The 21,293-nt window shown below is 51.4% G+C and overlaps 7 protein-coding genes across 7 annotated transcripts; 5 read left to right on the top strand and 2 right to left on the bottom strand.

Moving 5' to 3' along the window:
• Positions 1-7: 7 nt before the first annotated feature.
• On the bottom strand, positions 8-4,899 carry ASPBRDRAFT_671217 (putative membrane-tethered transcription factor (SPT23); the record flags this gene model as incomplete). Its single annotated transcript, XM_067628845.1, has 4 exons — positions 3,715-4,899; positions 2,759-3,651; positions 203-2,696; positions 8-139 (listed from the first exon to the last, which is right to left on the bottom strand). Exons 1-4 carry the CDS (start codon positions 4,423-4,425, stop codon positions 8-10), a joined length of 4,230 nt encoding a protein of 1,409 aa, XP_067480919.1. The 5' UTR covers positions 4,426-4,899.
• Positions 4,900-9,441: 4,542 nt separating this feature from the next.
• Positions 9,442-10,632, top strand: ASPBRDRAFT_28874 (lytic polysaccharide monooxygenase auxiliary activity family 9 protein; the record flags this gene model as incomplete). Its single annotated transcript, XM_067622570.1, has 1 exon — positions 9,442-10,632. The coding sequence occupies one exon, from the start codon at positions 9,442-9,444 to the stop codon at positions 10,630-10,632; it is 1,191 nt and encodes a 396-aa protein (XP_067480918.1).
• A 474-nt stretch (positions 10,633-11,106) lies between these two features.
• Positions 11,107-11,902, top strand: ASPBRDRAFT_512211 (uncharacterized protein). The gene has a single exon (XM_067626689.1). The coding sequence runs from the start codon at positions 11,176-11,178 to the stop codon at positions 11,674-11,676; it is 501 nt and encodes a 166-aa protein (XP_067480917.1). The 5' UTR covers positions 11,107-11,175; the 3' UTR covers positions 11,677-11,902.
• Positions 11,903-12,128: 226 nt separating this feature from the next.
• ASPBRDRAFT_194597 (putative RNA binding protein Ligatin/Tma64) lies at positions 12,129-14,246 on the top strand (the record flags this gene model as incomplete). The annotated part of the gene is made up of 3 exons (XM_067620768.1): positions 12,129-12,149; positions 12,244-13,108; positions 13,159-14,246. The coding sequence occupies 3 exons, from the start codon at positions 12,129-12,131 to the stop codon at positions 14,244-14,246; spliced, it is 1,974 nt and encodes a 657-aa protein (XP_067480916.1).
• A 629-nt stretch (positions 14,247-14,875) lies between these two features.
• Positions 14,876-16,470, bottom strand: ASPBRDRAFT_64356 (tRNA maturation protein LHP1; the record flags this gene model as incomplete). The annotated part of the gene is made up of 2 exons (XM_067628465.1): positions 15,075-16,470; positions 14,876-14,981 (listed from the first exon to the last, which is right to left on the bottom strand). The coding sequence occupies exons 1-2, from the start codon at positions 16,160-16,162 to the stop codon at positions 14,876-14,878; spliced, it is 1,194 nt and encodes a 397-aa protein (XP_067480915.1). The 5' UTR covers positions 16,163-16,470.
• A 530-nt stretch (positions 16,471-17,000) lies between these two features.
• On the top strand, positions 17,001-18,111 carry ASPBRDRAFT_41355 (uncharacterized protein). The gene is made up of 3 exons (XM_067624546.1): positions 17,001-17,431; positions 17,484-17,684; positions 17,822-18,111. The coding sequence occupies exons 1-2, from the start codon at positions 17,078-17,080 to the stop codon at positions 17,631-17,633; spliced, it is 504 nt and encodes a 167-aa protein (XP_067480914.1). The 5' UTR covers positions 17,001-17,077; the 3' UTR covers positions 17,634-17,684; positions 17,822-18,111.
• chsD (chitin synthase D) lies at positions 17,956-21,212 on the top strand. The gene is made up of 5 exons (XM_067624545.1): positions 17,956-18,014; positions 18,101-18,138; positions 18,213-18,477; positions 18,530-18,696; positions 18,748-21,212. The coding sequence occupies exons 3-5, from the start codon at positions 18,427-18,429 to the stop codon at positions 20,852-20,854; spliced, it is 2,325 nt and encodes a 774-aa protein (XP_067480913.1). The 5' UTR covers positions 17,956-18,014; positions 18,101-18,138; positions 18,213-18,426; the 3' UTR covers positions 20,855-21,212.
• Positions 21,213-21,293: the final 81 nt, after the last annotated feature.

Genomic DNA, 21,293 nt, shown 5'->3' with positions numbered 1-21,293 from the left:
ACAAGTGTCAATGGCCAACTTCTAAGGCGCGCTGCGCATATTGAGCCTTGACATATTCATAGCCGCTAGAAAAGCCTTCCCAGATGCCCGGAACGTAACTCCGGATCCAAGCGCAGATAACCAACAGAAGGAGCGGAATCTAGCAACCGTTAGCAGTGGTTCCAGCAATATAATGACAATTCGAGGGAGCAATTCTACTTACCCAGATGAAATACAGATTCCGATCGCTACCGAGACCCTTCATTCGCCGCGCTTGCTGCTCTCGAAGGTGCTTCTGCTGTTCACGAGATATCACCTTGCGGCCAATGCGGATGTCTTTAATATCTTCACTTTCTGGCTTGGCCCGGGAAACCTCCGATGTGCTGGCCTGCGCTTCGAAATGCTGATCGAGAGCTGCCTCCGTCGCCGCTTGGAGCATACTCGATTTCTTCAAACGCGCTGCTTGCTCATCATCTTCAGTCTCCTTGTGCGGGTAGAGTTCCTCATAGGAGGGTAGCTCTGTACCAGTAGGAGCGGAATTGCCCGTCAGCATATCCCACCAGCCATCTTTGGCGGATCGCGCGGTGCTCGGTCGGTGAGGGACCAAATTGGTGATACGACGCATCATCGGATGGGCTTGGTAGTCAGGCAATGCGGGCATGGGCGGCAACGCAGGCAAATTGGGGAAAGCGTTGGCCACACTTTGCTGGAATTGGTTGATTTGAGCCTGCAGTTGATTACGCCAAGCAACCAGGGCCGCGGGAGGCGAAAATGGTCGGGCATCGTCCGATTCTGCTGGCTGCTCAGGTCCCGGAATCGACCCTGATCGCTCGTGATGCATACTTGACCGACGGGAGACGGTATAGTCAATCACATCGTCTTCGTCTTCCGAGTCATCAGAGTCTTCAACAGCATGATCAAAAGAGCCAGACACAGACGAAGAGTCCCAGAGCGAATGTAACGATGCGGAACTGCTGTGCCTGCGACGTGAAGAGGACAGTGATCCAACACTACGTGAGCGATAATGGCGTGCAGGTATCAAGGCCGCCTGGTGAGCAGGCAACGTCGTAGCGAGGTCCGCTGGAGTAAATCCCCTAATGCTACGGGCATTCGGATTGGCACCGGCAAGACGAAGCCTGTTGACAATATGCGCATGACCGTTCATAGCCGCAAAGTGCATCGGCGTGTTCCCAGTGTTATCTTGCAGGTCCGGGTTGGCACCTCGCGCAAGCAGACCAGCCACGAACCGTGTCAGGCCCAAGGAGGCGGCAAAATGGAGCAGAGTCTGGCCTGTCGCAGAGCGCGAATTGTACCTGGGTGGGCGCGGGCTGTCATCGAGATCGACAAACTCAAGGTACTTCCACATTCTTCCATCGAGGTCACCCAGTGTAACTTGCGACTCCAGCCCAGCCACCTGCCGCTGGTGACCACCGCCAGAGCCTCCCGGGAAGTCCTTTTGCAGATTGAAAACGCCCTTCATGTCACTGCCCATGATCTGCTGGGCCGTCTGGAATGCATCTGCCTGACTGCCGAGTTTCTGTCCAAGGATGCCAAGCGCAAGGCGATACATCTGCAGCTCGCGATCGTCGACATAACGGAAGAACTGCTGCTGCTTTGGCATAAGAGGTTGAGCTGGCTGCATCTGACCGAACGTGGGATGCTCGTGTTTGAACACCACTGCCACCAGCCCGGGTTGAAGTGCGGGAGGTGTCAGGCAATTGAGACACTTATCACCCCAGAACGTGGTAGTAGTGGCTAGTGTGTCGCCAAAGACGACTTCCATCCCAGGGTAGAAGCCACTTCCAAGCAAGGTAACCTCTGTGCCTCCCGTGATCGAGCCTTCTGCAGGTACCAACTTGTGAATGACCGAGGGTAACCGGTTTCCCGCATTGGTTAGTGGCGGCCACATTGATGTGGACGGGCTGGGTCCCATGGAGATATTGTAACCTTGATCCTGGAAATTGTTGCGCGAACCACCGGGGGTCCCAGGACGGCTTGGTTGAGCGGAGTTCGGTGCAGACATCAATTGCTGCTGTATGAAGTTGTCCAAACTCTGCTGTTGCATGGTGTTAAGGAAGGGATTAGTATCTGCGCCGTTGGGAGTTGGTGGTCCGGTAGGGAACTGATTAGAGATGGCAGAAGCAGTGACGAAAGGCCTCTCCGTCGGGGATGCGAACCCGCGGGTGCTGGGGAAAGGTGGATCATTGCTGGGAGCTGAGGAGCTGGAGACGCTACCAGATGCCTGCGTGTTTTCCAGCTTGGTCATAGTGAGTTCCGATGGGAGCCTCCCGGAGTTGCTGTGCTTGCGACGCTTGGTCATCGGCCCTTGAAAATCGTTCGGCGACGTCTGTCGAGAAAGACTCCGCGGCGTGTGAGCGTTGGTAGTTGTGCCATTCGTTGAGGCCTGGGACACTGGAAAGGAGCCTGACGTCAGATATTGAGTGTTGAATCTTTGCTGAAGACCTTGTATATCCGTAGCTGAAGATGACTGAGCTGCTTGTTGCGACGGAGCCGATGATTTGCCTGTATCAACACTGGGGCTCGATGGAAAGACGCCAACGCCCGGAAGCTGTGTCCCGTCTGGTAGAGAAGGAGATGGACCAGGAGCTGGCGGAGCGGGAGGTGCATGGGTTTTGTGGTCGTCGGTGATCATGATAGAGTTTGTTATTGCCTGAGCAACAACATTATCCTTATAATCCTTGACAGTGAATATGACTCTAAAGACTAAAGTTAGCAAGGCGCTCATTTCTCATATCCGCGCAAAGCCGGGTATACGTACTGGAACCCAAGCTTCTCGTTTTGATGTCTGCAGTAGCATGCGATACGCATTGGTAACTCCACTTGCATGGCCCCTGGAGGAATATTAGGCATTGGAGCGTCTCCAAAGCCTGGCATGGCATTCTTTGACGGCTCGGCCCATTCCTTGACTTCGTTGGTGTTGAAAACGATTACCCTTTTCTCCTCGTCCTTCTGGAAAAGTTCGTCTTCTTCCGGCTTTCTTTGCTTCTTTCTGAATGCACGCTTCCGCTCACGCTGTATACAACCAGAGCAAATCTTGACTTCGCCGCCATCCAGTGGCTTATCGTCTTCTTGCATGTCTTCGGCAGAACGTGGGCTAGAACTAGATGAACGGTAAGAGTTATCTCCCCTTGCTCTGGCAAAGGCCTTCTTCAGTTTCTCTTGATCTTGCATCGCACTTGTGCAAACGAGACTTGTGTGCAGCTCCACGATCTCTGGAGACCGTTCAATAGTCGGCGGCGCAAGGAATTTCGGCTTGGAGATGGTATGGCTCGGCAAGCGCAACTTCTTAACACCATTTGGCAACGGGAAGAGAGTCAGCCTGATGGGGATTTGAGTCTCCACGCGCGATTTGAGGGAGGTGGGATGCACGGTTAGCATGTGACGCTGCGCCGGCTCCTGCTTCACGGTGCTTGGAGAGGGGGACGGTGCGAAGTTGACACCAAATGGGAAGCTGCTTGGTCCGAAGTTGAGACCCGGGGTAAGCGGAGACCCGCCATTCATGTTGATTCCACCAAAGCTTTCTTCCAAAATTGATGAAGGCGAATGGCCTCCCCATGGACCCAATGGTGACTTGGCCTGACTGAAGCTTCGCGAAACGGAGAACGGCGAAGGCTCTTTGGTATTGCGCGGAAAGAAGGACGGACCATTGATCTGTGTGCTATCATCAGCAGAGCGGATAGAAACGGCGGCAAGCAGACAAGAGCGGGAACTCACCGATGAGGCAGAATGCCTGGCTGAAGTGCTAGAAACACTTCGCATCTTGGATTTTGATCTCTTGTTGATTGTGGGCTGAGCCGACTCGGATTTCAGAGGGCTGGGACTGCTGGCGGCACTCTCAAAATCGAACGCGGCATCCATGGCTTTGTTGCTTGATTCAAGATCGGTGTCTATGGGAAACGGGCCGTCAAGATTTGGCAGGGAAAGATCGAGACCAAAAAGCGACTCCTCCTTCACTGATGCCAAGTCGGGATTCATCCAATCCTCTGTCGCGTATCCAAACGGCATGACGGTGGTTTCGCTATGTACAACCGACGCAGACGAGGTAACAGACGGGTTTCGAAGATGATTCCGCGGTGATGTGGAGGAAGAGCTGGGGGAAGAACCATCCGGGGACTCGGCGGGTGAGTCAGACGATACAACATTCACTTGTCGCAACGCATCTTGGTCTTGGTACGATCGCTTGAGGGACAATTCCGAGGGCGACAGACACGATGGCTCCGATTCCGCGACCGGGCGGGATGAAGTGGCGCGTGAGAATAGGTCGTCAAAGTCCCTCCCTGCATTTTCCGCCGACATTTGCAACCTCGCAGTATCCAGAAAATCCATATCTTCGTCCTGGTAAGGGTTGCCCATCTCGTCGTCAACGACAATCGGGTCCAGGAAAGGGAACGCAGGTGAGGAGGCAGCCTCTGCCGATCCCATCATTCGACCCTCACAGCAGTCTTCAGAAGAGCAGAGGGAGATGCCTGCAATTCTCCCTAGAGTGCCTCACAACCTGCTACCAACCCACACCTTATTGTGTTGCAGACCGGATCGTTGATACGGCGGACGGGGGAACGACAGGACAAAGGGCGGCCAACTTGGACGGGAATTGTGCTAGGCGGGCGCAGTTGCGGGCGCGATTCTCTTGCCTCCGTCAGCAGTACCCCACGTCCATTCACCGAGGCGGCAGCGACACAGAATACTCTAATTTGCGAGCGAATAGAGGGGAGGGGAGGGGAAGCAGTGGATTCACAGAGGGCGGTTGAAGAGGAGGAACTGTAGGGTTGTTGAGTAAGGGCGGCTGGCGTAGGGGGGCGGAGGCGGAGGCGCGGCAGAGTTGGGAAAAGGGAGTCACCGTGGAAAATCCAGGCCGGGCGTCGGAGCGCAGAAGTTTCGAGAGTACTTAGTAGACGTGGGCGTATCAATCCGAGTAAGACCTCAAAGGAAGGGACAGGACTAGAGAGGGAGGTGTAAAGGGTGACTCGGGAGACGGCGTCCGACCGGCAAGTCAGTCCTGGAGACGGGGAAAGAGTAGGCCAAGGACAGGAAGGGAGGGAGGAATCGATGGTTATCTGCTGACTGAGGCACTTTGCTGTAAAACGACTCTTTCGAGGAATTGGACAGTCGCGGTGAGGCCGCCCCAGAGTGGCGCTAGTCCCAATGAGGACAAATGTCGGCCAGGAACGGAGTAACTAGGCCGCCGAGTTTCCATTGGCCGGGGAACGATCCTGGAGGGGCGCCCCGAAGACGGCAACCAGTGAGATCGAGGTGGTATTCAATGTTCAAAGTTGCGCCTTCTGATTACTCCGATCATTCAATTAACTAACTACTACTAGTCTACAGCAAGTACTAGTATTGCCTTTTAAGCTCGGTGTAAGTCGCCGCTCAATGGAGTACCTTGTCTGCCATTGATTGACAAAAGTCTCTAGACACGTAGCAGCTGATCAATAGTACTACTATAGCGCTGCCGGTCCAGTGTAAATCGTGTCCGTGTCTTGGTGGGTTGATGCTGATTTCTCCGATCCTCCATCATCAATTGATCATCGCCCTGAGAATATCACTGTACTGTAAGTAGGGATGAACTGGAAATGTGTTGATCCTACTGTAGGCGGGCGGCTCAGTTCCGAGCCATTGGATCAAGCCTGTCAGATCGCACCGCATTGTGACACATCTGTATGATTTGCTCTCCGTCAGCCAAACTCTTTCAAAAATAGTCTACTCGATTGGGACCCTGCAGTCCTTGGGTAACCAGGTGTGTCGTCAGACGGTAAGCGCGTCTCTGTAACGAGTAACTAGTAGTTACCGTAGTTACTTGGTTTTCCAAGCAACCACAAAAGATGAGCAAATTCGCGGATCGGAGAGTGGCGCTCTGTGTGCGGATCATTAGTACTACTAGTAGTAGGGAGCATGTCTCGCCGTCAATTGGTCCAGACTGCATATCTGCGGTTACCATTCCCAGCATTTTTAAACATCCTAGGTACCGCGTACGTACTACAAAGTACACATAGTTCTCCACAATTGCAAAGAAAATACAGTAGATGACATTGTGGGTGAAGATATACATCAAGTAAGGCAGAGAAGTAATTTTAACCAGCAGCAGTCCGCTTCCAGGAGATGTGCGATGGAAATGACGCTACAGTGTAACTCCAAATGGTTAGCCATGTGAATCATCAATCATAGTCATTTTTCCCTGGATTCTTCCACAGCCCACGCTCGGGTCCCGATCAGACCGCATCCAGAAAAGGTGACGATAAGCGTTTTGACAGCATTCGACCCAAGTTCGCCGTGCGGAGCAGATAAGGTACCAATAAATTCCCCATTTTTGGATCTCTTCGCTTAGCAAATCATGCTACCCTGAACGATGCATTAGTTTCTAAATGAAACTACAGACTAACAGGCCTCACCGCACTCGTTCTCAATGAACGGTCGGTCATCCCGAATTATCTGACAACTAGCTGTGAGGATGAAATACAGAAGGGACCTGAAAGAATGTAGGTCTCAGTCCACCAAGAAAAGCCAAAATATCTTCAACGATCACACCTTTAGGGGGCGAGATAAAGTGATTGCATGCCCACGCAAGTATGGAGCAATTGCAATGTGACTATCCCGGGAAATCCACAGAGAAGCTCTCGCGGCAAGCCGAATTTCACTAGCGCAAGGACATCAAAAGGAAAACCACTACTATGGAAGTAGACGGGAAAATATTAGAAGTGTACGGATCTATTGTGGGGATCAAGTTTCTCATGAATTGCCTCGTTGGGTGGCTGACCTTTCAAAGCTTCCCGAGCGGTGTCGATCAGCCATTCCAGGGAGAAACAAGTATGAAGAGTCTGCCATTCACACACAGCTGAAGCATATCGAACTGCTAGTGGCGGAGATCATATACTCCGATAGCGGGAACCCTGTTGTTTTTAAAGTCGCTCCAAGCTCAATTCTTGCGAAGTATGCACCAGAGGTTACTGGTAATGGTGTCCTTCCGGCGTGTTAATCATGATGCCAAAAATCAATGATGGCAATGTCAATTGATGGCTATATATATTCGAGGACTTATGGATCCGACACAACGCGATTGCTTCAAGCGGTACATAATAATTCAGGGCTGGAAGAAAAGTTATACAGCCTTTCCTCTAAGAGCAGGCTGCATACGGGTTGAGTAACATTATAATGCTTTTGTGTCCCATATGTATGCGAGGCTGCAGTTACTAACAGCCGCCTGATCTACGTAGGGCCATGATGTCGCACAGTGAACGCAGTCAGCTCTCAAGCATAAAGGGTTTGTGACGCGATGTAGTCCAGACCAATTAGTAGTAGCTGAGCTGAGCGCATGACATGATACTTTCGACTCGAAGTGCTATATGCGAAGTTGCGTCATTTTCATCTAATATATATAGTACATCTATTTATACTATACTATGCATACCGAGTATCGTAGGAACGTGGATTTCGAATCAGCGCTGAATGGCTGGTTGACTATACACGATAGGAAGTTCTCGCTAGTCATAAGCCTAAAACCAGGTGCAGAAAACCTATTTACGGTTTGTCTAACCCAGGTATCTCAACTTGGGGCTGAAGTTAATCTAAGTCAGGTATACTTCAGGCAAACAGCCATAGTCCCAACAAAGGAACTCGCAGCTACTTGAGGACAAGACGTCCGTTATATCATCAGCAGTAACTAACACTCTTGTCCTGGAAAGGTACGAGGGATCTGCGGGAAAAGAAAGATTCCACAGGAGTCCCCTCCTCTATCAAACAAGCATACAGTCGGCCGTTGTGGTAAAAAGCTTGGTTGGTCGCTGGGACATGTGGATAGCGAACTCCGCCAATGGGTGTGTTTCGGATTGAGGACTCCAACGGCGCAACAACTGGGATCAGAGTCCCACCTATCTACCAGTAACAGACTGCCACCAGTGAGCGTCTAGACCCCCCCCCCCCAAAAAGCTGATCATGGGAATCAGTAAGGGATTGTGCTCCTGGACGAAGTCGGGCGCTTCAAGAAGCAATAGCGGTCCCTGCATGGAGCGCGTGGACCCTCAGGGTCCTATCGAAAGGAGCATCTACTCCGTACGGCCACCAAAGTACGGAGTGCTATCTTCAAATCACGGACTAGCCGACAATCCACACCGATGCATTCAGCGGAAGCTGGCTGCACCCAATCAATACAGGGCTATTGCTTATTAGCTTAAACTATAGGGGAATCCTTAATCAAGACTGAACGAATCCATCACGGGATGGATGCTTGCCTCTACTCCGTAATGCCACTGCCAAGACCAAGTCTGATGCGGCCCTCCCTGCAATTAAATCGGCGGTCTCAATCTAATTGTCGGATGGGCCCCGGCCCCAGTTATCATCACTAATTCACTATGTATGTGACGGGGATGGCACCATCTCCATTTGGGGGGCAGGTGGCATTATTGCGACCCGCCACTTGAGATCCAAGCTTGTCGCTGGTTTTCCTGCCACTCTTCATACACTACATGGAGGAGCTCCGATAGTGAAAGGGTACAAAGCCACTGAGTTGAGTGAGATGAACGAGGACTGAAAAGGGACTAGTGCACACGTGGTTGATCGCTTACTACTGTAGTAGTTAGCTGACCGTGGTAACAACTAAGTACGTCGTTCAGGCTTCGAAGTTCCCTGTTTTCATCCACCCTGAGAGTGACAAAAGTCCTTCTCTAGGTAGTTAACTATCTGTAACTATCTACTGACATAACCTAAATAAGCCACTTCCGGCGAACTGGCAAAAATGGCATTTCTTGGCAGGGCGGAGTTGGAGCCAGAATAGCTCCACGTTGAAACTCGCCATGTCGCAGACTGCCGCCGGACGGCCAGACGGCCTCCGGAATTCGGTCCACTCTTCTGCTCTGGTGAGTAGCTAAATCCGCTGGGCCCTATTCGGCGCTTCTCCGTCTCCCCTATTGGGACAACGCTAATGCTCAAGTAGTCACTGGCTCCTGCAAGGGTGTCTCGTCCTCCAATTCTGGAACCTACCGGCGTGTTTGTGGTCTGTGGTCTAGGGCCTGCTTTTCATCAATCCCAGACTCTCCGCCTGCGAGGACCCTATCCCAATCAATTCCGCGTCTCAGTCGGCCCTGTAGTCAGTGGGCACTTGACAGCTGCCAAGAAATTCAAGTGCAGCATGGCTATCGGAGAGTGAACCTTTCATTTATCCTGGTTCGAAACCGTTTGGTCTGAGCTTTTGGCGGAGACCTTGATAGAACTACGGCCATGGCTAGCATTATATAAAGGCGCTGGACTCACGTCTTGGTTCGACCTTTCTTCCTTTCCTCCTCATCAGCTTCTCATTCTTTTCTTTCCCGGGGTCTTAGAACCATCCATTCTCTTACTTTCCTTTCCTGGCTTCATTGATTGAAGACCATTTGCTTCGTCACTCTTTCTTTCCCAACCGGTCCCTCTTACCCACGATCACGCTGTGCGTCGATTAACCCAAAGCCTGCAAAAATGTCTGTTGCTAAGATTGCTGGTATCGTCCTCGGTTCGGCCGCCCTTGTTGCTGGCCACGGTTATGTGTCTGGTGCTGTCGTCGACGGCCAGTACTACGGTGGATACATCGTCACCTCCTACGCCTACGAGAGTGACCCTCCGGAGACCATTGCTTGGTCTACCGAGGCCACTGACCTTGGCTTTGTCGATGGCTCTGAATACTCGGACCCTGACATCATCTGCCACAAGAGCGCTAAGCCCGGTGCTATCTCCGCTGAAGTCAAGGCCGGTGGCACTGTCGAGCTCCAGTGGACTGACTGGCCCTCCAGCCACCACGGTCCCGTCCTGACCTACCTTGCCAACTGCAACGGTGACTGCTCCGATGTCACCAAGACTGACCTCGAGTTCTTCAAGATTGACGAGAGCGGTCTCATCAGCGACACCGAAGTTCCTGGAACTTGGGCCACCGACAACCTGATCTCGAACAACAACAGCTGGACCGTGACCATCCCCTCCACTGTTGAGGCTGGCAACTACGTCCTGCGTCATGAGATCATTGCCCTGCACTCTGCTGGCAACAAGGATGGCGCCCAGAACTACCCTCAATGTCTCAACCTCAAGGTCACTGGTAGTGGCAGCTCCACCTACTCGGGTACCAAGGGTGAAGCCCTCTACAAGGACACCGACGCGGGTATCCTGGTCAACATCTACCAGAGCCTGAGCTCCTACGACATCCCCGGCCCTGCTATGTACAACGCTACTGGCTCTAGCAGCTCTTCTAGCGCTTCTTCCACCAGCTCTGCTGCCGCTGCCGCCGCTACTACTTCCAGTGCCTCTACTTCCAGCGCTTCCACCACCAGTGCTGCTGCTGCGACTAGCTCCGCCGTAAGCGCCACCACCACTGCTGCTGCTGCCGTTGTCACCGATGTTGAAACCACCGTTCAGACGGCTGTCGCCACTGCTTACCAGACTTCGACTGACGTTGTACAGGTCACTGTCACTGGCAGCGCCCCCCAGCAGACCCATGTTGCGGTCCCCAGCTCCAGCGCCGCTGCTTCCACCCCCAGCAGCTCCAGCGTCGCCGTCTCCAGCGACAACCTCACCAGCTACTTCAGCTCTCTGAGTGCCGACCAGTTCCTCAGCGTCCTGAAGGAGACCTTCTCTTGGCTGGTCACTGAGAAGAAGCACGCCCGTGACATCAGCGCCTAAGCGCCCAGCCCGACGTGGAAGTTCGGATCATATAGACATTCCTTCTTGTTTCTATCCGACGGCTACACGAGCCTTCTAGCCGTTTGATGCTCTTTTCGCTTCGGATCGGGTATCCACTTATGTACCTATAAAATATCAATATTGGAGCTGTGACTTTTAACTGTACCATTCACGTCTAGTATTATGTCGCATTCTCTGTATCTGCAGTAGACATAGAACTGACCCTCAGTGGTCGTTGGTAAGTGACAGATAGTAATCGTTGACAGTCATAGGAAAGGCATTAATGGCTTGCTGAGCATGGCTCAAATGATAATCGCCAATGCCTTCTCCAACCGGTATTGGCAGATTTCTTTTCAATGATCATGGTGACACCCCGTGACTGATCTTTTGCCCAAAATGGAAGGTACTGCTACATAGTAGATCACTGTCTTGCTTATGAAGAACTAGTACTAATATCACCTCTCGTCACCATCAAGTTTCCTTCTCATATTGTCCCATTCAGAGTTCCGTTTATATTTTCCCTTTCTAGCTCCACAAGACGTCATGTCGTCCTCGCAGGTCGCTTCTCACCAACCGGATGACACTCCCCCAAATGAGAAGAGTCAGTTTCGGATGATCAAAGAAGCTGGATTCAACAACATGCATGACTTCATGATATCTCATGGATTGAAGCCGTACATCCACGAGGACTACGGTGAAGCGAGTCAGATTTTAGACACCATGAGACGGTATGACCAGGAGTACTGGGAAGCTGAGCAGCAGGAACGATACCAGGAGCCTTACGAGGATCAAGAAGCAGGATGTGGTGAGCCCGGTCTGGTGTATCAAGAGTACTGGGAAACAGAACTGGATATTCAAGACTGTGAGAATTGGGAGGAAAAATCAGTTCAATTCTATCACGATCTATATGAAGGTTATGAGGCAGACCAGAACTACCCCGACTACGAAGACTACGAGGCAGATACTAGTGAGCCGGTCGAGGCGGGCTATGCCTATTCGGACTCTGGGATAAATGATAGCTTCTGTGATTATCATTACGATTGAGATGAACACTGGTGAGTAGGTTTCTATTTTGTGCTTTCGGCTCTACCTGGGTACCTGCGAAGTATACAACAGGCCTGACCTGGAAGTTTTAGTAGGGCGCTCTGGCAGGTACCATTGTTTTTCACATGCTGCCCGACAGGAACCCGAGTTGTGCTTTTAGTGGAGGTTTGTGGCCTCTTGCACTTTCAAGAAGTTCATGCTTCGATTGCTGGTGACGATGATATTCGATGATGTATCCGTAGAATGTGTTGAAACCTCGGAAGCGGGGACCACGCGGGCGATTGTTGTTGCGGTAGTCAAATCCATTCGTTCGTCCCCTCAGCAGCTCTCCGAATAGCTTCTCCCTCCCATTATCCACTCCCGTGCTCTCCATATCTGCTGGCGTGGGCTGCATGGATTAGGTTGTCAGTTGATTGTCGTCCACCGAAGCACTGCACCCTCTTTCCTTCATCATGTTCAAGAAGAAGCCCACGGTACGTTACCCCTCCCCCGCACCCTGGGATCGGCTACAACACAACAAGGTCAAATGCTCCTTTAGAGCACGTCGCTCATGCTAGTCAAACGCAGATCAAAAACCTTTCGCCCCTGCGGTCGTCCGACCGTCGTAAGATTGCTGATCAGATCATCAGTGATTACAAGATCGAGGTCCCACCAAGTGCACCAGTCGAAACCAGCGGCGACGACTCAGCTCCAGGCACATCCAACCCAACGGCGCCGAACCTCACCTCCATTCGAAATGGCCTACTTCCCGAGAATAGCCTGACGGCACGCTTTACTACGACCGCCGGACCTCAGCTCCGCGAAGTACAAGGGACAGTGTATGTTGGAACACATCCGGGGGCCGATGAAAGGGTCCTGTGGTTCAGAGTTGACCACGGCCCCGGCGCCGATGGACGCCTCTACCCTACGGTCTATACACTTTGGCACAACCCAGACCTGGTGCCACTGCTTCATACTCCCCAAATGGTCATGCAGAAACTGCACGGAGGAGCAGACCTGATGACTCCGGGTCTGGCCAATGATCCGCCTTTCGACGAGCGTGCCGTCAAGGGCGCAGTGGTTGCTGTTGCTAGCTTGAATAGACATACGGTACCGCTGTTTGTCGGCGTGTGCGAGATTGACATATCTGCACTTGGCGAGGTCCAGGGCACGAAGGGACATGCCGTTCGAGGTCTGCACTGGGAAGGCGATGAGTTATGGGCTTGGAGCTCGTCTTCCAAGCCGGGTCAGCCTGCGCCAGAGTATCTGGAGGGGTGGGATGATGAATTGGAAGAGGCAGAAGATGTAGGAGAGATTGAGGAGGGTGTGCAGGGCCTGGAAGTAGGTGGTGAAGAGGCGGCTCAAGGAACTGAAGGCGAGGAAGTATCGGACGATGCGCCTGATACGCAGGAGGAGGCACCTGAGGCTGAAGAGAAGGAGCCCACAACCAAAGGTGAGTTTTGCTCAATACAATAAGAGTGTCACTATACTGACCGCTTGGAGAAATTGACGAGGCTTTCGAAAAGGCCTTCCTCTACTCCCTTTACAAGCTCAAGCAAGATAATCCTTCCGCCACCAATCACGGTCTATCTCTACCCGTCCAACCATCTGCTCTGATATCGAACATGATCACACCTCACCTACCTATATACACCGCAAAGCAAGCCCAGTACTACCAGATCAAGAAGACCAGCTGGAAGAACGTCAAGAAGTTCATCAAATACCTGGACAAGCAGCGCTTGGTCAAGTCTAAAGACCGCAACGGCCAGGAGACCGTCATCCTCGATGTGGACTTCAATGACCGTCGTGTTCAGGAATTCGTCCCTTATAGGCTTCCATCCAAGAATGCCGTCGAGAACGCAGGAAAACCTGTCGCTTCAGCAAACAACGCCAAGTCCGCATCTACAGACAGCGGCGATCCCTCAGTCGGTCAAACCCTGACCGTTCAAACTCTATATCGCCCAACCAACAAACTCACCCCGACCATATTCCCTGCCCTATCCAGCACCCACCCTAGCAATTACTATAAATACACCGACATTTCGACCCACCTCGACCAATACATCCAATCCCAAAACCCCCCGCTCATCGATCCCAAAAACAAACGCATCATCACCCTCAACCCCTTTCTCGCCACCATCTTCACGTCTTCCTCCGCCGATGACAAGAGCACTCTCGCCCGCGGCAAGACCACCCGCGACGGCCTCCTCAAGCGTCTCATCGACGACCACTCCCTCATGACAGCCCACTACGTCATCCTCCGACCCGGCCAAACGCTCTCTGACGTGAAGCCCAAAGCAGGCGCCGCCCCCAAAGTCAACGTGGTCCTCGAACGCCGCACCGGCTCTAAGACCGTCACCAAGGTCTGGAACCTCGAAGTGTTCGGCATCATCCCTAGTCTTCTGGCCGAAGAGCTGCAGAAGAAGTGTGCTAGCAGCACCAGCGTGACGCAGGCTACTGGCGCGCCTAAGGGCGTCATGGAGGTGCTTGTCCAGGGAGACCAGCGACGCGCGTTGGAGACGGCGTTGGTGAGACGTGGTTTGAGGACGCAGTGGATTGACGTCGTGGATAAAACGAAGAAGAAGAAATGAGAAACCGCGGGTAAATTGTTGGAATAGTGGTGATTTTACATATGATACCGTCATCTACGTGCAGTAGTTGAATATATGTGCACCGTTAATCATTGCACTCCATCAGTATTCTACATGGAAAACAGTATAGGTCTGGGAACCACAAGTAGTAGCGTACTGGATTACTGAGAAAGCACAGGCGACGAAAAAGCGCTACTGTTGAACATCCGAATCTCACGCTGTGACAGTCGCAATCTCGTTTAGTGGATATAGTACGATGGTTTACTTACTGCCCAAGAAAAGGAAATTGAACGAGCGAGCGGCAAAGACGAAATCTAGAACATCCTATTCCGAGTGTCTTGAATTTGATTTTCACCGAAGCAAGGATATCGAGAGATAAGAATAATCCTAATAAAGAAAACATCAATGAAAATATAAAACGCCATTATGGTACTATGGTCTTCAAAGTCCGGGGGTAGTAATTCGAGCCAAAGTCATGCTTTTTGTATCCCATCCCTTATTCCCATTTTCTTTCGAAACGACGAATAAATAAGCAAACTGTTGTTCCTGATGATAGACAGCTTGGATTGCAACTTTTCTTTTCTTTTCTTTTTTTTTTTTTTCCTTTGATTTAGATGACGTTATTTCGTTTACTCCTTGGCGTCGACCTTCTTGGAGGGATGGTCGCCATTCGCCTCGTCTTCAGCGGCACGCTTCTGACCGGTTTCGGCGGTGCTCTGGACAATGGGGACACCGCTGGTTTGCTTTGTTAGCATACATACTTTTGTTTGATGATATAGGCGAGTGGAGGACGGTTATGTGTATGGAGGGATAAGGGAGAATACATACCGAGCATCCTTCTGGACCTCACTGCGCTCCTCCTTGGGCTCACTCTTCTTGTCGTTGAAGCCGTTCTTCTGGTCAGCCGCGCGGCGCTCCCTCCAGTCACGGTTGTCCTGACCACGGTTTCCGCCACGGCCACGGCTACGGCCACGACCGCGCTGGAAGCCACCGCGTCCGCGAGAGCCGCTGGGCTTCACGCGGCCAGCCTCAATTTCGCGCACCTTCTCGTCGCAGTAATCCTTCTTGCTCTTGATGAGCAGGTCCTGTCCCTTCCACTGGGGCTTAGGGTCCAGAGCCAAGAAAGCCTTCTGCTTCTCCTCCGACTCGAACTCAACGAACACACTGCCCTTGAAGGTCTTGTCGTAGGCACGACGCAGACGGATGGCGTTGACGGGTCCGTAGGGGGCAAAGAAGGCCTCGATGTCAAGCTGGGTAGTCGGCTCCTCGTCGCCGAAACCCTTGGCGTAGACGCTACGGCTCATGGCCTGGTCCTCGAACACCTTGACCACGTTGTGGTCGTGAGTCTGCGACACGGTCTCCGGAAGGGGCGTCTTCCGGCGCACGGAGGTATCGTTATCGGTCAGCTCAAGCGTCTCGGACGACTTGAGGGCTTCAACAACGGCGCTGAAGGGCTGGAAGCGGCGCATGCGCTTGAAGGAGTGCAGAAGCTCCAGAGGAACGGCACGGTTGGCGCTGCCGCCAACCTTGGAGAACAAGAACTTGTCCATGGGCAGGTTGGAGTCGGAGAAGTAAAACTCAACCTGCTTGCGGATCTGGACCGGGTCATCCGTCACCTGCTGTGTGGAGGGGTCAAACTTGGCGTTGTTGCGGCGGTTGAAGCGGCCCTCGCGACCCCGGTTGTCGTAGCGAGATTCCTGTGTCTTGGATTCCTTCTGCTCTTCAGCCTTCTCAGACTTCTCGCCCAGCTTGGCGGCGGCCTCGACAATGCGGGCTTCTTCAGCATCTTCGGTCTCCTTCTTTTCAGTATCGTTGGCGGGCACTTCGTTCTCGCCCTTCAGCTCGGCGAGGACGTTCTGGACATCCTTCTCGGCCTCAGCGTTGGGCTGGGCGACGGGCTTTTGCTCTTCGGACATGGTCACGGAGCTGTGCTGTAGGAGGATAAGGGGATAAGGGGGGAAATTGATTTATAGCGTCTATACTAGAGTTGAATTATAACAGTCAGTAACCCCTATACAACGTGAAAAGCTGAGAGCCACAGGCGATGAGTCCAATGTGAGGACAGGGTGCAATCCCGCGTCAAAACCATGATACGGACCGATTTGGCCAATGATGGACGGAGAACCGCGCGACGGCGATGCGGAGAATGGAGGAAGCAAGCAGGGCACTCAGTCTTACCTAGAATGCGCGAGCGCAAGATAGAAATATAAGCAGGAAAGAGGAGTCGCCCGGGAAAAGACACCTGCAAGTAATTTAAAGACGTGCTCCAGATGCGAAAGGGAAAATGGCCAGGCCAATTAATGCGCGGCGGGGGAAATTTTCTGAGCGCCGCGGCGGAGCAACTGTCTTTTTCGCCTCAGGCAGAAAGGCGGCTGTGTGTGTGTGGCGCAAACAGCTGACTTGGCCGCTTTAGGAAAGTAGCCGGTCTACCTCTCCAAGGAAGTACTAGAAGAACGACTGTGTTTCTTAACATCATTGACTACCTTTCACATATCATGCCTAGCGGGGTGAGAGTGCTCTGGGGCAAAAGTGAAGCCAGATTGCAGCAGGTGCTCAGGCTTTTGTTTTACCGTCTGGATCTGTACCTGGAAAATCGCAGAGAATGTGGCGTGCCGCTATAACGGACGGCAGTCGCCGTAGCAGATACCAATCAGACATGCATCTACTGTTGTTGCCTGGCGAGCTTCCAAGCGCGGGCGGTCAGTAGAACTTCCCCAAAAGAGAAAGTTGAGTATCTTCCAAGGAGTAGACTGGCTTCGATATCCTGCCTAGCACTCTAAACCGTTCCAACCGCTAGTTGTTGCTCTTCTACTCCATCGTATACTACTATCATGCCTTCCAGAGCAATATACCTCGTATTATCCCGAAATAGCCCGAGCCAGCGTGCCCATTTCTCAATCTTTGTTCCATCGGTCATTTGTTCCACTATAGGTACTTCGATACACGTCGTGGGTGCGCCTATGATGGGTTACCAACTCGAGTTCAAACGGAATCACTCACTATCTTCAAACGAAGAGCCATATGAGACGGTCTTGCTCGGACACGTCGACACTCATCATATTGCGGACTCTTCAGGAGAAGGTAGTATGTTTGTAGACCATGCTCCGAGGGATGATCTTGAAATCGCAGCCAGTCAGATACCGGCCCCTCGTGTCAGTGAGAATTTCATGGCACCTGTTAACGACGTGAGTAAGAACGGAAAGCCTCACTGCCTGTGCTCTAATCTGAAGTACACAGACCACCAACAAGAGGTGTCAAGAGTGGACTATGGAGTTTGTTCGTCATCTGGTCGCTCAGGGTCTGCTTGAGGGGGATGCTGCTCAGATTGTGCAGTCGAAACGTGACCCCCCAGCTCATGGAATCGGTTTGCAGCCTGTTGGGCGCTGACTAGATTGAAGGGGCTGTGCACAGTTATGCAAGAAGCAAATACTGAAGAATGTATGTTCTGGAAATTATTGATTCTTGTTATCAAAGAAGGCATTTTATGAATTATTGCTGCTTAATAGAGCCAAAAAATCCGGGTGTAACAGGCGAAAGATTCAGATCAAAGTTTCTTGGGCTAAAATAGAACGCAGAAAGGTAGAACAAGCATCCGGCAGGCTCCCAGAAGAGGCATGGAGTATTGCAGCTTGGACTAAGAGCACCTGCCCTTTCCGTTCGATTTCAGCTCCGCTGGAGCCTTACAAGCTGTCAGCACCCAAACCTTTCTCATACTTACACCCCAGCCTGATATTTCCTTCGGTATCATGTCATCAACATAATATCTCGGTGAGAAACGGGCTTCATTGGGTATACTTCCATATACCACATTGTATTACATCACAGGACTTGTGCCAATGTCTCGTTCTCAATAGCCGATAATTTGAGCCAATATGCCATGCATTATTCCAAGGTATGCTAGAATGTGACGTTTGCATATATCCCACTTCTAACAAGGAACAAGCTAACAAGATCGACCCTCATCAGTAAGGCATGTTGATAATTGCTGGACTCCACGGCGACCGAGAAAAAAGCTCTCTTTGTCCGGGTTATACGAAAGAGTCATTGCTTCCCAGCAAATACGGCTTGCTTCGGACGCCTTCTACAACTATTTACAAGCGGTTGACTTATTACATTAACTATATAGAAACCTGCAGAGAAAAGCTAGTAAAGCCGAAAGAAAGCGCCAGCTAGCCCCATCATGGCTGGAGAACCATCGTCCGACGTGTTAGCCGCATGGCCTACCAGAGATGTAGGCTTGAAGCCTCAAAATTGAAAACCGAGTACGCTTACCATGGACTTAGATCATTTACATTTCAATCTTGGGACCATTGTTGCTTGCAGCGCTATTGGAATGGTTCCTCTTCCTTGCTGCGTTTATCTACTGCCTGATCAAAGTATACCAGAAGGCTGATCACTGGAGTATTCGAGTTCTCGCAGTCATCATGGCCCTTCTCATCACATTGTGCAGGTGAGCTTGCGAGCGCAAGTTTTTGAAAGGACATATTATAACATACCCTAGGGGAATATTTCTTCCAGTGATGATCGCTATTCTTCCACTACCACCTCAGATCACGCAATATTTTCCTCGTCAGCTCGTGTCGGTACTTCAATGGTTCGCATTCTGGGCTTTTTCTGCGCTTCTAATCATACCCTGGCTATTTTGCGTCAATAGATTTGTGATTTCTTCTCTGGGGCGAACCAAGAGGGTGAAGGAGGCTTTGGATGACCGCACCGCACCAAAAACTGTCATCGTCATGCCAGTATACAAGGAGGATCCCCACGTTTTGATCAAGGCAATTGACTCGGTGGTTCATAGTGACTATCCTACTTATTGTATTCATGTCTTTCTATCCTACGACGGATGCAACATCGACGAACCTTATCTCCAAGTGATCAATCACCTTGGAATTCCGATTTCGCTGGAAAGTTACCCGCAAAGCATTGACGTGACATATCAAGGAGCAAGGATTACTGTGTCAAGATTCAAACACGGTGGCAAACGTCATTGTCAGAAACAAACCTTCAAGTTGATTGATAAGGTCTATACCGACTATCTAAAGCATCATGATGACCTATTCTTGTTGTTTATCGATTCGGATTGCATTCTTGACAGACTCTGCCTGCAAAACTTCATGTACGATATGGAATTGAAACCCGGGAGTCAGCATAATATGTTAGCGATGACAGGAATCATCACTTCCACCACAGAAAGGAATTCCTTGATAACTGTTCTACAGGACATGGAATACATTCATGGGCAGCTTGTTGAACGTACTGTGGAGTCCGGTTGCGGCGCTGTAACCTGTCTTCCGGGTGCACTGACAATCCTACGATTCTCAGCATTCCGCAAGATGGCGCGATACTACTTCGCGGATAAAGCAGAGCAGTGTGAGGACCTCTTCGACTATGGCAAGTGTCACCTAGGTGAAGACCGCTGGTTAACGCACTTGTTCATGATTGGGGCGATCGAACGCTATCAGATTCAGATGTGCACTAGTGCTTTCTGCAAGACAGAGGCGGTTCAGACCTTCTGCAGCCTGCTTAAACAACGGCGACGTTGGTTTCTTGGCTACATCACTAACGAAGTGTGCATGCTGACCGATGTGAGACTGTGGAAACGTTACCCACTTTTGTGTCTGGTGCGCTTCATGCAAAACACAATCCGGACAACGGCATTGCTATTCTTCATTCTGGTAATATCCATCATCACAACTTCCAGCAAGATTAAGAATCTGCCTGTTGGCTTCATTGCAGTTTCGCTGGGACTCAATTACATCCTCATGGTCTATTTCGGGATAAGACTCAAACGCTTTAAAGCCTGGCTCTATCCCCTGATGTTCTTCCTCAATCCTTTCTTCAATTGGCTCTACATAGTGTATGGAGTCTTTACTGCAGGCCAGCGAACGTGGGGTGGACCTCGAGCTGACGCAGCCAAAGCTGATGAGCATACTACCCCAGAGGAAGCGGTCGAGAAAGCTAGGGTCCAAGGGGATGAGCTAAATGTTCAGGTAGATACCTTTCGAACGAAAACTGAAGAGAAAGGCGTTCCAATCCGCCCGTCATCTAAGGTCAATGGTCGCCTTTCATTTGCGCCACAGCTTCCAGATCGGTATTATGACTATCAAGGTGCCCTGGGGATCAGTCTCGCCAAATACTTGACCCCCCTTCCAGACGTGCCTCGCGTCGGCCTTCACCCACATTGCTCATCTGACTCGGTTGCGACATCCGACTCTGGAAACAATTCCATTTCCTTGCCCCAGCACGTGGAAACCCTGATGAGCGCCGAGGAGCGGGCCAAGCTCTGCATTAGTCGCCAGGCGCAGGAGTCCACCGGGCTTCTACACACAGAGGCAGACGGTGGAGAGCGTGGCTTGTATGTGCCAGCTAGCGAGGACCCGGAAGGCAACCGGGCGTATGAATTGCATACTATTGAGTCAGGGAGCGATGTCCCGAGCGGAGACCCCCATGTGCCTTCAAGCGTGCCGCAATCAGGGCTGCGACAATCTAGAGCAGTTCCTGGGAACATGTCTCCGCCCCACGAACACTTACCCCAGCCAAAATATAAGCGGCGTAGCAGGATTCCGAGGCAGAAGAGGAGATATATGCAACCAGAACAAATGGTTTGAACCGCAAGGCAGTGTGTAAGGACTGCATCGGATCATTACAGCAAGCAGTATGAGGGTGACCGGGGAGAGCCTGTCTTGAACACACATATGTAACTAATTACTCGACTCTCGTTCAGTCATGCCCTGTGATGCATTGTTTATTCACATCCTTTGTATTCGGATACCTTCTTTATTTTTGTGCATCATCAATTCAGGTCAGATTCAAACTCTCCTCTGAGGTCATGGATGCATATGGTGAAGTCGACTCGAATGCGCTATCGAGCATGGCAGATGATTGGCATACGATGGCCAAATGATTCTTCAGGGCAGACATCTGTCAAAGAAATTGAACTGTAAGATACCGATGTCCCAGCTGCAGTATCCGTCAACATCAAAAGCGAGATATATCTACTATAGAGCACCATGCAACGCCATGCAACCCAAATATGGAGAGGGAGTG

The sequence above is a fragment of the Aspergillus brasiliensis genome (genome assembly GCF_001889945.1).
Source record: "Aspergillus brasiliensis CBS 101740 unplaced genomic scaffold ASPBRscaffold_4, whole genome shotgun sequence".
Taxonomy (NCBI): domain Eukaryota; kingdom Fungi; phylum Ascomycota; class Eurotiomycetes; order Eurotiales; family Aspergillaceae; genus Aspergillus; species Aspergillus brasiliensis.
This window is presented reverse-complemented; position numbering and strand designations above follow the sequence as displayed.

Excerpts from the sequence above, each read along its gene's own strand:
- ASPBRDRAFT_41355 (XM_067624546.1), top strand. The coding sequence starts at position 17,078 with ATGCCTTCCAGAGCAATATACCTCGTATTATCCCGAAATAGCCCGAGC. Across the intron at positions 17,432-17,483 it reads TCATGGCACCTGTTAACGAC|ACCACCAACAAGAGGTGTCA; the intron begins GTGAGTAAGAAC and ends TGAAGTACACAG.
- ASPBRDRAFT_512211 (XM_067626689.1), top strand. The coding sequence starts at position 11,176 with ATGTCGTCCTCGCAGGTCGCTTCTCACCAACCGGATGACACTCCCCCA.
- chsD (XM_067624545.1), top strand. The coding sequence starts at position 18,427 with ATGGCTGGAGAACCATCGTCCGACGTGTTAGCCGCATGGCCTACCAGA. Across the intron at positions 18,478-18,529 it reads CCGCATGGCCTACCAGAGAT|ATCATTTACATTTCAATCTT; the intron begins GTAGGCTTGAAG and ends CCATGGACTTAG. Across the intron at positions 18,697-18,747 it reads CTTCTCATCACATTGTGCAG|GGGAATATTTCTTCCAGTGA; the intron begins GTGAGCTTGCGA and ends AACATACCCTAG.